This window comes from Ptychodera flava, chromosome 22 (assembly GCF_041260155.1).
Source record: "Ptychodera flava strain L36383 chromosome 22, AS_Pfla_20210202, whole genome shotgun sequence".
Classification (NCBI taxonomy): Eukaryota; Metazoa; Hemichordata; class Enteropneusta; family Ptychoderidae; genus Ptychodera; species Ptychodera flava.
Window position 1 is genome coordinate 25,217,267 of NC_091949.1, and position 16,278 is coordinate 25,233,544.

At 38.3% G+C, this 16,278-nt stretch overlaps 1 protein-coding gene across 1 annotated transcript in view; it reads right to left on the reverse strand.

Annotated features, from left to right (window-relative positions):
* LOC139123043 (prolactin-releasing peptide receptor-like) overlaps positions 1 to 15,366 on the reverse strand; it is a 45,543-nt gene extending 30,177 nt beyond the window's left edge. Inside the window, exon 1 of the mRNA XM_070689012.1 lies at positions 14,725 to 15,366. Within this exon, the coding sequence (XP_070545113.1) occupies positions 14,725 to 15,174 (450 nt within the window). The 5' untranslated portion in view covers positions 15,175 to 15,366. The remainder of the gene's footprint in view (positions 1 to 14,724) is intronic.
* Between the last annotated feature and the right edge of the window lie 912 nt (positions 15,367 to 16,278).

The following is a 16,278-nucleotide window of genomic DNA, read 5'->3' on the forward strand; positions in this document are numbered from 1 at the left end:
GTGGGTAAAATGCCTTAGACGGGATAATTTCGATACCTGGCCTACGGACTAACTTTTTTGTGCATATTGTTTAAAAAATCACTTAAAATTGACACAAACTGAAAGGTTTAAGTTTTGTAACTTTCAAATAGGCGATTTTGTCCGATAAAGCTATACATGTTTAGAAAGGCCCTTTTCCGATCTTTCAACCAAAATAACATTTATATGGTTTCATAATTCATGGTTCGAGGCAGAAAGGGAAACATTACCCCTACCCCATATAGTATAATTTTGTTTTTAAAAAATCACTTAAAATCGACACAAACTGAAAGGTTTAAGCTTTGTAACTTTGAAATATGCGACTTTTCCCCATAAAACTATATATGTTTAGAAAGGCCTGATTCAGCACTTTCAAAAATGTAACATTTTTATGGTTTCATTATTCATGATTCGAAACAGAAAGGGAAACATTACCCCTACCCCTTATATTACACACGGATATGTGGCATACCACGTATTAAGAAAACAAGCTCATGCACCCACTAAATCTCAAGACACATACTTTTAATATTGTTTTCTTGTTTATTGCACTAAGTTCTTCCAAAAAATATATAAATACCTTATGAAAAATTGTTGGGAGGAACGGGAACTTAATTATTGGGTTTGAAATTTAGCAAATTTTACAATTTACGGTCAATGGCCGATATAAAGTCTAATCAACGTTCGAATAATAATTTATCCCCATTAAGTTATATATCAATGAAAAGGCAATAATCTGGGCTTTCTAAAAATATAACGTTTGTAGTATTTTATTGCTTCTGTTTCCGTCGAGCGGTAAATACGTGACCCCTACCCCATTGTTGAAATCCTAGATGGCGTCCAGGATGGCGGCCAAGATGGCGGCCAAATGAACCCCATGGGACAATATTTGATTTTGGGAACATCAAAGTCATTAACTATAGACCCTAAGGATTACAATGTAGGTTAAAAAAAATACATCCATGGGGTGCATGGGAACCCTACCTTCCGACTATATTAGTTACATTACGACTTGTCTAAGTTTTATAATGTAAATTAGTGAAATAACATGAAGCACGTTTCACGCCTAAACTACTTTATTCCGTCGAATTAAATTCAGAAGCAGTGATAACGCATCAAGTCTTAATATTACAACAATGTATGGGGAACACGCGGCTCAGGTTCTATACTGGCAGATAAATAAAAAAGCGACTGCTAGCGTTATAGTAACAAGATTGATTCTGTCAATTTTAGAAATGTTACGCTGCTTTATGGGAATTCGAATTTTCTCGACAAAAAGTGGTTAGACCACCTTTAAGGCATTGAATAACTAAACTCACCTACACGAGAGGAAATGAGGTCGATGGGTTAATTAAAGCTCTTAGAATATGTCGTCCAAATGGGGAAATCGTGCGAGCTGTGTTCTGAGCAGTTGCAAAGCAGATGGTGCTATCTAATTTATCTATCCTTTTCTCGCCTTCCTTTTCTTTCTATTCTCAAAAGGGGTGCACATTCAAAACGACATCGATATCCTCTATTCTGATGGAAATAAATTGGCGCACGATTAGTAGTCATATCTTGCCCGTCACTACGAACCTATCGTTATTTTATCATTCTCCACCATGAATTGGCGAACAAACAACGCTATTGATCATACAACGGACGCACTCATTACGTGTTGCTCTAGAAATAGCTGCTATCCTTCAAACTTTAAGTCGATAAAATGTTCTTAACTTACACATGATATGCTCCATTTGGTATTTTCAGATGACGTTTTTCCTTTGTAAATATCGTCAGTGTACCGGGTCGGACAGGTTCCGACAGGTTCTCCATTTGCCCGATACAGTGAGAAGGCCACCTTACAGTGCTTGGAAGCCCCCGGCAGTTGTTGGTGAGCATCGTTCCGCTGTGGAAAAGTGTTCCTGTTGCACGAAGGTGTTCACGTCAATGACTCAATGCTCATTTTGCAGAGTTGCAAGTTGCAAGATGAAATTAGGATTTAACGTTTGTCAGAGTTTAAGATGCCGACATATAATCTTGGAGAGATCATATATATATATATATATATATATATATATATATATATATATATATATATATATATATATATATATATATATATATATATATATATATAAACAAATTACTTCAAGTACAAAGTAATGAAATATATTACTTAAATTTCATGCATCCTGCAATCTTCAGATAGAAGTGAAAGGATTACATGAAACTAAAGTAATAGATTTCATTACTTTGTACTTGAAGTAATTTGTTTATTTATTCATAACGCTCTGCTTAGCATCGAGCACTGTAATTTCCCACGAGGACATCTGTATACTTCGATATATATATATATATATATATATATATATAGATATAGATCCACGAACCGATTTTTAGAATACTTTGAATTACCCCGTCTATACCATTATAGCGATAAAGATCGCACTCTTTTTGGAAATGTGTCCTTGTGCTTACATTTTGCATATTTCTTGATCGATCTTGATTGATCATAGATCAACGACTGCAATCATAGTATCGCATACTGGTTTTTAAAGCAAATCCGAATTCGAAGTCGGTCCATCCGAAACCACAGTTTGCAAAACCTGTGCTTTGCATATTTTCACGTGTTGTAATTTTTTTCCTTGCAGCATATTCAAATCCTGCACTGTATTCGTGTACTTATCGACGTAACTTCAGTATCTATGCCTATGTATACCATACACACTTAAATTACTTATTGATAATGTAAAAACGTAAAAGGCGTTTAAGTGTGATAATACACATGCTATTTTTTGTTAAAATGCATTTTACAACAGGATGCTCGTTGTGACACGTGGCCTTTGTTGAACGAATCTGCAGGTTTAAACGGGTATTCATGACTTATTAATAACATTCGAGTTAATCACGGATTGACGGTATTTAGCCTAAATTGTGAATACCTCCCATGACAGTCGCAAGCGTTCGGCACTCGTGGTCAAAGATAAAGAACTAATCCGAGATCAGGCTCTGCTATTTTCTGATTCCAAGGCCTGCTTCTGCTGTGCAAATTAGTAGGCCCGTCTGTCAGAAGTAAGAAATGTGTCTTTCCTTGACATGTAGTGGTGTTTGGGAGAGATGCGGTGTGACCCGAGACTTGAAGTTTGGTCATGTTTGTCGCGGGCGATGGAGTCAAGATTCTCATTTCCGTTTCTCAGATTTATGGTGCAACATTGTGCCATCAGGATTTGATGACAACCAGACCGTGTGCGCTGATGTGATTGGCTGGTACATTTTTGAAAACTGATTCGAAAGACAAAGAGTGCCTCCGCAGTCAAAATAGTGGTTTCTTCGAAGTACAAATATTACACTGCCATGAATGATTTGTTTATCTCTGAAGGTAATTTTACTTTCCTAGTAACAAAGGTCAGTTGACTCTTTCACGTCAATCTCTCTATCATACTTGAAACACTGCTATTTTTTTTCCGAATGGAATTAGACTTTTTTGTTTTTAGATGTATTTATAATTTTATCCAAGTGAAAGAACTACCAACATTGCATCTATTCCTTCTTTGCTTGAAACATATACATGCTTTACTCTTTTTATTGCGCATTCAAGTATAGGCAGGCCTTCACTTCATAACCAAATTAATTCACATACTTCACGTCTTTCTGAGAATGAAGAGTTGTTCCTCTCGTATCGACAATATTTTTATGTATACAGGGCGCTACTTAGAAGGACAGACCAACGGAATCACAAAACATATTGTAATATTGACATTGACCGACTGACAGGGCATTTCTGTAATGTTGACGGTATTCAACTTCGAATAATTATGTGCTATACAAGTAGCAATGTCCTTCCACGATGATTGAAATAATTCTGACGCAACCGCATTGATATTACCTGAGGGAATCATGTATCCGATGAACATCAGGTGAAGTAACTAAGAACAATTAACTGCCTACTTCGTTTTGTTTAGATGACTCTGCAGACATTTCTGCAAAGCTTGAAAGTAAATGCATTGACATCCTTTTTTTCTATCTTTTTTTCCGATCATGCTCGAATTTGCAGAAAATCATCATTGTGGTCAACCCTTGGAAAAGGTTGGTCAAATTATAGTTCGTATATGACGTCACGAAAAAGTCATCGTCATGATTGCAATTTTCATGGATAGTTACAAACTGCTGACTAAAACCTGAAATAATACTCGCATAAACGTACTGGCGGCAAGCAGCTTATCTTAAAATATCGTTTGTCAATCTCTGTAGGAAAATGGTGTTGTATGTTTTGGGCAATAATCATTTGGCCATTTTGCTCAAATTATCCTCGACTTCGAATAAAATTGTCGAATATCGAGGGATTGTCGTCGAAGAGACTAGATAAAAATGACAATTTTTTCGAATCCTGCAGTGCCTTCATATTATAATTACATTATAAATAATAATTTAATGTCTGGTTTTAGAATATGCTCCGTATATCACACGTACCGGATCGAATCAGGATTCTGATTGTTATAGTCACAAAGGTGTTTTCTTACAGCATATATCAGAAACGAACATTAGCAAGTCCCTAAATAATGCAATACGAGAAAGCACTCTTAAAACTGGCGTTTTTTGATTTTCTGTTAAATCCTCCCTGAGGGATGTAAATTTCATTGTACAGATGCGACGAAAGAAGGGTGGAATTAGGAAATTCGCAAACATGCCACAAAACTAATTCTGAAACGCCAGAGCTCAGAGGAGAATTAGAGATCAAAGAAAATGGGATTTGCTGTATGCCTTGAATCTTAAACGAGTCCGAAATATGATCTCCTATCATCACTTTTTTCTCTTACATATTCAGGCGATATGACCACCATGCAACAATTTGCGTGGAACCGATACAATTTCTGCCAGTGACGTGACAGAACGTCGACCAAAAAAGGTGGCGCGTTGCTCCCCAGGTAACGCACTGAGCTTGAATTCAAGCACCAAGATACTGAGATAATGACACTGATCTCGCTAGGCAGGTTGAATGTGCTATCAGCTAAGTTTGTCCTCTATTGATAATGCTATCAAAGTGTGTTGATAACTATAAATTTTTTGGATGATAAAGTGATCTTAAGTCTTACTAATATTCATCTTTGTGAAACTGTGTTTCGTATCCTAAGCGTGAAGTGAAAAAGAAGTAAATTGTAGTACGAAGTGACAATATTGATAGCGCAGTAGAGTGGCATTAGTGCTTAGCATGATAAAGTGGAAAGAACCCCGAAGACATTTTTGATGATTATAAAATCATGCTTTTCTTTACTAGATAGGTTAAGCGGGCTAATTTGAAACTAGTAATTTGTGAGTAATACAATGACGTATTGTGTTTTTGAATATCGGTAAAGAAAGGTAATTTATATCTGGTCTCTAAAATTTTAACAACAACTTCCTATAATGAAAAAGTATTGACGGTTAAAAGTTTGCCTGAGCAAGGTAAGCGCAAAATTTTAACATTTTATGATCGAAGTTGAACTTCGTATTATCTTAAAGTATCAATGGCGCATTTCAATTTTCATGCAGCCGCGTATTATATTTCGGTATTGGTATCTATCCTTCGCACTCCTCAATGAAATTGATATACCCAGTGATAACCAATAATTGCAGCATATCAGCACTGTGGTACTATGAATTGCTCATTTCACAAGAACTCCGCAGGTCACATTATAATCGTGAAATACACAACCACTATCTCTCGCTTATCGGCATAAGTCGGTACCCACAGTTCTTTGTCGGTGGTAGAGCTGCTACGGTTTTATAGCCATCATACGGACATGGTGTTTGCGTTTGTGTGTGTGCAAGACTTGTCAAGTTACCTAACTGTAATATACTTACTCCAAAGAAAACTGTGGACAAGGTGGATGGTTTTTCGCGACAGGCTGTGAGAGGTATCTGGTAACAGCTTAAAGTGAGATGGCCTGGGGCTCAATGTGATACGTTATTTACACGGAGAGAGTTTCCAAGACTAGCTTAAGAACGCCAGGAAAGCTTGTACGTTATCAGAGACGATGAACTCTCTAAATGATATAACGTGTAAGTGAATTATCTGTACTCGTTATCGCAAAAGTGCAACAGAAGTTCAGCGAATTATCCTCCGCGGGGGTCATTGTCAATCAAGAAAGGGGAGCTGCCCTTCTGTCAGAAATTTTGCTCGAAAAATAAATACTGACGTTTTTTCAAGTGTCATGGGAGCAAATATCGTCGTTAAGAATTTACTGTTTGGAGACGCCTGACAAGGACAGAGGAAAAGTAATTACTTGCATTTACCGTAGGGTGATAATAAATGTCACCTCGATTCTAAGATATATTGCTTATGGTAGACCACAGTATCGTGTTGTGCTGCTCGCATTTCTGTTCTGATTCATGTGGAAAAATGTCCCCCGTGATAGGCACGCCGAAGTAAAATAATTTACTTTGCAAAGCAACAAACAGACAAATTACCCCCAAAATATAAAAACAAACAAACAAACAAACAAACAAACATATCTCAAAATTAGGATGCCTGATAGAAAAAGTTCATACAATTAAATCTAACGCCTTCAGACTGCGGCCCTGGACGGAGTTTATGGTATGTTACTAGACAAGACAATTAATTTGCAACTTGAATTGACAGAACAGATTCACCTGAGAGAGAGAGAGAGAGAGAGAGAGAGAGAGAGAGAGAGAGAGAGAGAGAGAGGGGGAGGGATTCTGCATACATAATACATTTTCCTTTAGAAGTCAAGAAATATTTACCTTCAGGATAGCTGGAATGGAAAACAACACTAAAGGCGTATGGAGTAAAGGCGAATGGAATAATTTTATCATTGAGGATAACAAATTCTAGATAAGAGTTAAACCACTCTTAAAGGAAAAAGATATTACTGCGGAAAAATATCACAGATTGAAGACCTTGGCAAGCTCGGAAGGTCACCTTGGAGTAGAGTTGTTTGTGGAGTTGACATGAAAACTGTACGTGATAAGATGACGTATCATTGGAAAAAAAAACTAGAAGGTGATTCTATAACAAGAACTTACACGTACCGATAGGCTTTGTTTGCTATTCAGCAAAGCCTATAATAATTTCTCTTTCTCCCTTGAACATAATACAACGCCGCTGCGATTCAAGACGAGGGTTTAATACCAGTTTTCCGAGTCGACAAAACTTCGGAAGCAACACTCGTTGTTATTGCATGAGTGAACACTGCACAGTGACAGGTATGTAATAAATGTGGATACGTCGCTTTGAGAAATACTACGCGACAGTTTTTCAGATTTTGGTTAATATCCAGGGGTTGCGTTTTAAAATAAATATTCGTTTTTTTCTAGTCAACCGAGCCACCTGCTTCATGTTATCGTGAAACTTCGCACGTATTTTTTTTTTGAAACATGTGTTGACAGCAATGAACATAGAGAGGTCAATCATTTAGGTAAATGCCTGTGATATCCTGATAATCAATGCTCTAGCGGTGCCGAGCATGAATGCTGAAGATTCCATCATTGTACAAAATGCCAGAACTGCTGTCAAGCTCTGACAGATTATTTAAACATGCAGAGATAGTGCCGGTGGAATGTGAAATGATCGATTGTCATCGACTTGACTTCTTCATTTCCTCTTTGTGGTTATTCTCGAGGCGATTATTAGTCAGAAAGTTTCATGTCTTGTCTCTGAAGAAGAGCTGCACACACGTATAGGCTCTGCGGGTAATATTTACACGTAATATGTACATTGTATACCCTCGCTATTGCCAGTATTTCTCTCTGTGCACACATCGGGATATTTTTGGAATTTAGGCGTTAATACAAATACGTCAAACATGTTTGCTCTATTTGCTGGTATTTAGCTCTGTACGGGGTTCCGGTTTTATTACTGTTTCTGTTTGTCCATATAACTCTGCTTTTACAGGGGTCAGGGGCCTTAAGGTAGTATGTGCCTCGAAAGTGAAACACTCAAACTTCTGCTCATACTTTCCACAAGGGATCTTTCAACCATTCTCTTTCAAAATCAAGATTAAAAATCGTCGGGCGTCACCGTGCAAAGTTAGGTACTAGAGAAACAAATTACCAAAGATTTACCGATATTTAAAATGCATAATGGCTGCCATCCCTGTGTTAACTCTATAGAGGAAAATAAAAGTTTTCGGATTCCGAAAAACTAAGCCGGTGAAAAGTTTTCTTACACCAAAAGCTTTCAAATGAACCCCCACAAGTGGTATATCAGAAACGAATGGTATAAGTTTGAGAGTCCAAATATCTGTCCCAAAGGCGCGTAATACCTTAAAAAGCAAGGAAAACAACACACCAACACCGATCTTCTTCATCACCTGTACAGTCCGACGAAATTAGCTTCGATTTTTGTATTGTGTTAAGAACAAGACTGAACACTGCTTTCAAGCCATATTAAAAATCATTAGTACAGAAGGGTATATCTTTCTACCATGCATGCATGATAAAATGCAGCTTGGTAAACGCAGAATAAATACACATTGTCGTACATATACGCATATGTACTCTGGTGTAGGCGCCATAAATATTCACACGATATCACATACATATACATATCGATTATATGCGTATTTTTTTCGCGTGTCTATGTATCTCTTAGATTTAATTTGATTTCTTAAAAGCTAACTTAACATTCCGTCAATTGTAACGGACTCTGGTGTAGGCGCAATAAATATTCACACGATATCACATAGGCCTACATGTACATATCGATTATGTGCGTATTCGAGTCTGAGGCGAATATCACGCAAACGTAATTCATACTAAGTCTGAAACATACAGAGATGTTACCGTTATTGAATCCGCCATGCAGTATAGTAGTTTACTTTGCCGATAGATTAATATGCAGTGTCGATGTTAGCTGTTTACTTCAGCTCAAGAACGTACACCCAGGGTTAAGGTTCTCGAAATTGTCTCGTGTTGCGTGAACGCACAGAGAATTTCCGGTAAATTGATTTCTGTAAGTGTAATTTTCATGAAATTTACCATCAAGCCGAGTCAACAAAATCCAAAACAAATAAAAGACAAACAAGCAGGAAACTTGATGATCTACGAAAACATTATGATATTCTACTATTTGCGTAACTTCATTAAACAATCGCAGACAAAAGGCGGGCTCATATTTTTGACTCTCACAGACATTTCAGCTCAATTTCGCACGATGAACATTACCTTATGATTTTTATTCATTTGATTTTGATAAATTTTATGAAAAAAGATTATCAACGTTCACAATTCAAAGGTAAGACTTTCATTTGTACCAACTAATCATTATGAACACTAACTTAAAGGCAATCTTATCGATCAAAATTTTCTGTAGTTCAAAAGTCTTTCCATAGATAATATTACAACCAATGAAGAGTTTCGGATAAATATCGCCGATAAGTTCAAATCTCCTCTCGACCATTGTGATGCAGAAAATCGCAGATACTTTGTAAATTTCGTCTTCTGTGTTCTTAGAAACAAAATTGGCATATCGGATATTAACTGTCAATCGAATTGAAATAAGTGCCTCGTTAATATAATTTTCTCTTTTTCTCCGTCGCCTTCGTGTAAAGCATTTGGATGAAATGAAAACACTCAACCATGCAACGTTCATGTCACCACGTATGAAATCGCGGAATATTTCATAGTTATTGGGAATTGTTCTTTCATTGTGCCGGTCAGCTGAAAATACTGGAAGACTTTTCTTATTTTTCCTTTGTGTTGAAAAAAATGAGTTTCGCAGACGTTTTGGGAAAAGGTCACACATAAGTCATCACTCTTGAGCAAGCCTCTCGAAGCCTCGTCAGCGAGCGGCAGTCTTCACGCATATACAGGCTATACTGCCTTATTTTATTGAAACCCCAATACAGATTCTCCGGCATTCCCCGGATGGTTATGAAACCGTGTGTTTGATTTCACCTGACAAGTTAATGTACGATATATTAATGATTACACCTTGGAATTTCACTACTGAGAGGTTAATGAGACAATTATGAATTTATGGTGGACAAAATTAACTGTGTTAACGATGTACAATAAAAATAATGAAAGAACAGAACAGAATATGAAACTCAGTCGTTTCATTCGCATGTTTTATAGCGCTGCTTAATATTTATTCACGAGAGAGATAAGTACCTCTTCAGTCATTCTGCTTAACTAACCAAGTATTTCGACAGGAGTAATCTATTGGCCCTTTGTTGTCTTGACTTCCATTAATAACATATCAAATGCACTAGTCTTCTTTAAATTAATATCATTTACCGTTACGATAATTTATTTCAACTTCTTGGAGACACAGTATCCAAAATGCCGACGGGGATAGTCTACGAACCTTGCGGTAAATTCAGTAAGCCCAAGTGTCAGGTCTCTATATTGTGTCATGAATATTGACAAAACACAATTTTTTTCGCAGACACCGTATGTAAATGGTTCATGTAGGCAAGTGATATTTTTCACCAAGCTGATAGAAGAAGCCTTCAACTTTTCGACCTCAGTTGACATCATATTGTTTCAGCCACCATTAATTACTCCATATTCTAATAATTAGAGTAGGTTAGGCACCGCCGATATTAAAATGACTTCATTTTCTTAATACAGATATCAGATTATATCATTTATCGGTGCTTTACAGTACCAAATACAAATGAATAAAGCGATCGATAATTTGACACTGCCATTACCAAAAAAATTTTTTTTTTTTTGAAAATCAGAAAAACGTTTCATAATTCCGTGATATTGTGTAACAATAACCTTGATGTCAAAAATCAATGACCTTGAACCCGTTGACATCAGGAATTACCGATTCTTTTCGACAACTAATTGGTGACACGCTGACTTGAATACGTTTAATTTTAAACCTTGAAACCGCACTGGGTTCGATTGAGCATACGGAATCAGTGAATGAAACGAGACGCACTGTTGTGTATGGGACTTTGTGTTTGCTAGATGATATATAGCTTCTCGTAGGTGTGTTAAATCGCATTACCGTGTTTTCACACGTTTGCGTTATGATTCCGGTGGTGCTAGGTTATTTATGGCGAGTCGCAAAACCGGACCGAGACGAGACGAGACGAGACCAAAATGACCCCTCAGGCCAGGCGTTGTAAATACATCATATATATATATATACAACACTACAGAAAGCTTGCAGTTTGTTGAGAGTGTCAAAGATCGATGCACAAAGCAAGAGATAGCACAATCAACGATTGGAACAACTGAAAACATTTTCACGGCGTCACCGTAACCCCCATGCGTGCATGGTAACTTGTTAAACGGCCATCGACACGGCGCTCGATCACGATCAACATGATCAAAGTCGCGGCCACCGATGTGCCGCTCGGCCGGTGTTTTTCAACATCTATGTACATGCCAATTGATTAATGTAAACTCGTCAATCAACTGAAAAGTCTATTCAGGACTAAAAACTATGTTGATAAGTCTATTTTTGGCTGATGTCCCATGCCAATGAATATACACTGAGCTGTCAAGCGGAGCTGTCAATCAAGGGTGTCAGGAAAAATCTGAAGCGTTTCAGTAGCCCGGCATTGTAGCAAGTGTCACGGCGATCAAGGAAAGCCTCACAGAGACGTGATGCTTGTACAGCCTAGGGGAACACTGCTTACCATTTCTCCCGCTGTTCCCTTGTGCTGGGCGTAAATAATGAAGAAAGTCAGCGTAGAACTTTGATAGTGAACCTGAGCTCTAATCATTTTGAACAAAAAAGGGTAACAAACAATATACGATGCGCACTGTACACTTACAAATATTTCTTTGACCTCAACTCTTTAGAATATTTAGAATTTCTGAAAATGAAACTTTATTCATTGAATAAAATGAAGCTTTATTTTTTTCCCCGTGGCATTGATACAGATGCTGCCTATGTGCAAAAAAGTAACTTTTCTATCAGTAAGATAGGAGGTCTTTTGGTCTCGTCTCGTCTCGTCTCTGTCTGGGTTTTGCGACTCGCCGTTATTTATTGTATATCGTTACATTCCCTTTGTGGGGCGTCCTTGGACATATTTCACCTGTCTGCTTGAAGGGTTATTTTTAAAAACCGAAATTAGGCCTCGTCTGTGATGTTTTCTGGCTCTCGTCCCTTTGTTTTGTAGCACGTTAGAATTCACACAACTTCTGTCTCCTGTTTGAGTGTTCACGTATGACGTTGAAAACATTTGGGTCGCACGAAGGTGGAAGTATGAAGGGCTGATGCGTCTGCTATCACATTTTGTGTAGGTGTTGCTTTTCATGGAAATACGTATTTTTATATACGCCCCATAAACGTTTTGGAGGGGCGGAATCGTGTTTTGGTTATTTTCGTAGCAAATGGAAGATCTTCTTCAAACAAATCATACACTGAAAGGATGTCGGTGCATTGTAAGAAATGTGTCACATTAAACCTATAACACCATCCTTTGCCCATCTATTTTATGGTACGCAAGTACAAGCTCAGCCGGGAACTCATTTCCATATGTTTCTGGTAGTTACCGGAAATGATGTAAATGCTCTCTGACTAATGTCCTCCCTGTGTACAGGGGTATGTATGTGTCAAATTGACTTCAATCTAATCAGATGCTATACAAATGATTTATCAATAAAAAGACACACAGGCTCTTATACTAATCTCTAAAAAGGGCGAATTTTCCTCGAAACACGTAACCAAATTTAATTAAATCCTGCTGCCCTCTTCATAGGTCTGTAAATCTTCGTCAGAATTCGACTCTCTTCAATGCTTCTTAAAGACACATACAAACCGAAAAGACACGAATATCACGCAATAATACTGCAACGCACACATATGAATCTATGGCTATGTCAAAGCCCCTGGAAAACCGCTCGAAATACAACAAGTACCTATCAGTGCTTTGCATGGAGTCATAGACAGTAGAGGGGGGGGGGAGGCTATTGTCCATGAAGGAATACACTATGCTAATCACATTACTAATATAAATAACAAGCGTTCGGGGCAGCGCACAGTTGCCCCAGACGGCACATCTACGCCTGAAAGCAAGTGTTTTACAATACATCAGTGTAGCCAGACAGTCATCAATCAAAGGTGTCATCATTGTAATGGTCACGTGACTATTTGTATCGCTGTCGTTGCTGTTTTAGAATCTACCCACAGTGGCAATAACTCTTCATAGGTGCAGCCAACGAACAATGCACTTTTAAAAAGGTCCTTACTATGATAAGATATATTGTGCATGACAAGTAATGTGAACTGATTAATTTTAAGTCCAGAGGGTAATTAATTAGCTGGTCATAATTTGCCCTCCCACAGAAATTTTTTCGACTAACCCTCCCGAACTCAAACTTCATTTTGACCCATTTCCCACTTATTTTTGCCTGTTTCCCCTCCCCACTGTGAATTTTCGAAGCTCCCGTGCCCTGCGGCAAAAACAACTTGCCAATTTCCCCTGCCCTCGAAACAATTCCCCTCAAAAAGTTTTTCGCCAAGCCCTGTCCCCAGGACAATCAACCGATATCTGCCCTGCCCTACAAAAAAACCTAAAATTTGCTCCCCTGCCAGCTAAAAACATGTCCCCTGCCCGAGCAAAATTAAAATTTCCCCTGTCCTAAAAAATTGCTCCTGGGATAGCTTTTCCGATGAATAGCTCCGTTGGCTGCACCTGTCTTCACTCTTGTGACTGCGTGTGTGAAATACGACTTTTACTCAAAGCGATTTTCGAAAAAAGGCCGTATTCGATTTCCTTCACTTTAAACATTAATTCCGCTGTGACGCCATTCGGCACGTTCGTAGTGAACGCAAATCAGATTTCATAGTTTTCACGACTAAGGGGAAACTGAAAGATACATTATCATCCACCTGTATTTATTCCAGCAATTGACTTATTTAGCCAGCAGAATATCGAATCAAGCAGACGCGATATATATAACACAGGGACACAACTGGCTCAGATTCGCGCTTTACCGAAAACAGCAAAACAAAAGCCTATTTATTGATTGTTAATCTGTCACAGATTGTGTATACATATATAGCCAGCAACTATCTCTGCGATGAAAAAGACACAATTTGAACACTGTCCGTTCAATGAACTTACATCCTCTTCGCCGGCCCTTCACAGCCGCCTCGTTGAAGTTGACATTTACGCTTGTCAGACAAGCGCGTCTATACAGGATATTTGTAATACCAGTACTTTTATCTTAAATATTGATTTGAAATATACTTGCTAATATCATCTCGATACATGTTCATCTGTAACTCTTTTCCATGTTGAAATGCCCATAGGGTGAATATTGCAAAATCTCCATCAGCCTGTCATTTGCATAATATCTATCGAATAATATCCAATGTAACAAACATTCCAAAAGTGTTAGCTTTGACACACCTCCCTCGACACAAAAACAAAAACAAAAACAAAACAAAACAAAAAAACCACAAAATCCGACAAAACAAAACCAAGAAACCCAAAAAAAACATTAACAAAAAACAAAACAAAAACCGTACCCGTGATTACTGTGTGTTTGAATTTGGAATACAAAAGAATGGTTACACGATACTACGCTAAGGTCAGCGTATACGATTGTTGGCTTGACACTGTTTAGCTGTCTTCGATCAAATAATAGTTTTACACCATCTGTTTCTAGCTTTACGATCAGTCAATTTATTTTCGCATCATTTTCTGAACGCAGCGCACTGTTTACTGCACTACTCGTTCACGATACGTGAGATGACGGCGCTTTGCGCTATGTGCGCGATTTGTGAATAAAAAAGAGAGTCGAAGGTTGAAATACCTGTTGCAAAAATATCACCGTTGGACACATCCCTGTTCCAAAAATCCAGTGCCCGTACATTATGGTGGAAAACGTGAACGGCATGCAGAATATGGCTGTGGTCAAGTCGGCCAGAGCGAGGTTAATCAGGAAAATATTCAAGTCAGATTTGGTTTTGCCATACGACAGCACGATAAGGACTATAAGATTACCCAGAATGGAGAGTGCTATGTTGAAGCTGAATGCGCAGATCAGCGCCGTTTGCCATCCGCTGTCCAGTTGTAAGTTGCTTGAGTCATAGAAAGGTTCAGCGCTTGGACTGGGATCTGGATCAGGGGGGTTCTCCCAGTACCTGCCTTCCTTTTCAGAGCGGTTGAGCATGTAGGCAATTATCTCGGCGTGGAGGCGATCCCAGTACGAATCGTTGGACATTGCGGGGTTTGTTTGGTTCAAATTGTCACCCATCTCCATGTTGTATCCTGTCAACCTAAAAACCCATCCAGCAAGAAAAAATGATGTGATGGAAGGCGGAGAAGCTCTCTTTACATCCACGCGAGTACAAACTTCAAATGCCAGCACTATGCTAAGCGTCCGTTCGCTATCGCTCAGTCATTATGATATGAGAACAGGGAAGCTCTGAATATATATACTGCAAGCCGTGTGAATCTGAGGCGTGATTCTTGGCGAATAGCGTTCAGGTGGGAGTGGTCGAGGTTTCAATTTTTTCAATAAACTAATTCATTTGCCATCTGTCCGTAAACATTTCAAACCGTCGTATTCCCCTTAAGATCTTGATCAAAACAACTTGTTTCTTAATTCGGTTCCGTTCTGATGCTAATATATGCAAATTTATTCAACTCACAGCATACTGCGGACAAATAGTAACTTGTACGGCACGCTCATGGTAACGCAGCCAGGGATGCTTTAGGCTAGTGTAATCTACACGTGACTGAATATAAACTCAACACACCATGGAACTCACCGATAGACGGGCATCCATGATCCATTACTCGGCTGCGTAGACAAAGGCATAGATATTCATGCATTTCTCCGTCTTTTCATTTCCTTGTATTTAAAAAATATGTACTGCCGATTGCGGTTTGTAGGAAATGTGCTGGATTTTAACAAATATGTAAATTTTTCCAATAAATACGACGCGTCCACATCAGCTACCAAATATACGGCGAAAATGTGAGCAAGGCAAGTCAAATGTGCTCTCTCACATAGGGAGCTACCAAATCCTGGCTGTATTAATATGTTAGGGGTTCAGTACTACCACATACAGCTCTATTTGCTACGTTCACTCTTTTGACCAGAGTTTCCCCGGATCTGGCGGACAATTCAAACGTCATCAGATTGTTTGCTATTTCTAACAAAAACTTTGCTCACTCCATTCAGTCTCGCTCCGTTGACTGCCAAGGTTATTTTTTGGATTCCTTCAAAGGCGAAATATTTCTGTAAAAGTGTTAGTTCCTGATATTTTTACTACCAAGAATTTTATGAATATGAAACAGTTATAGTATGTCGCATCTTTTTTTCACTTCTGGAGATAAAAATTCCTTCAATATTTTTCCC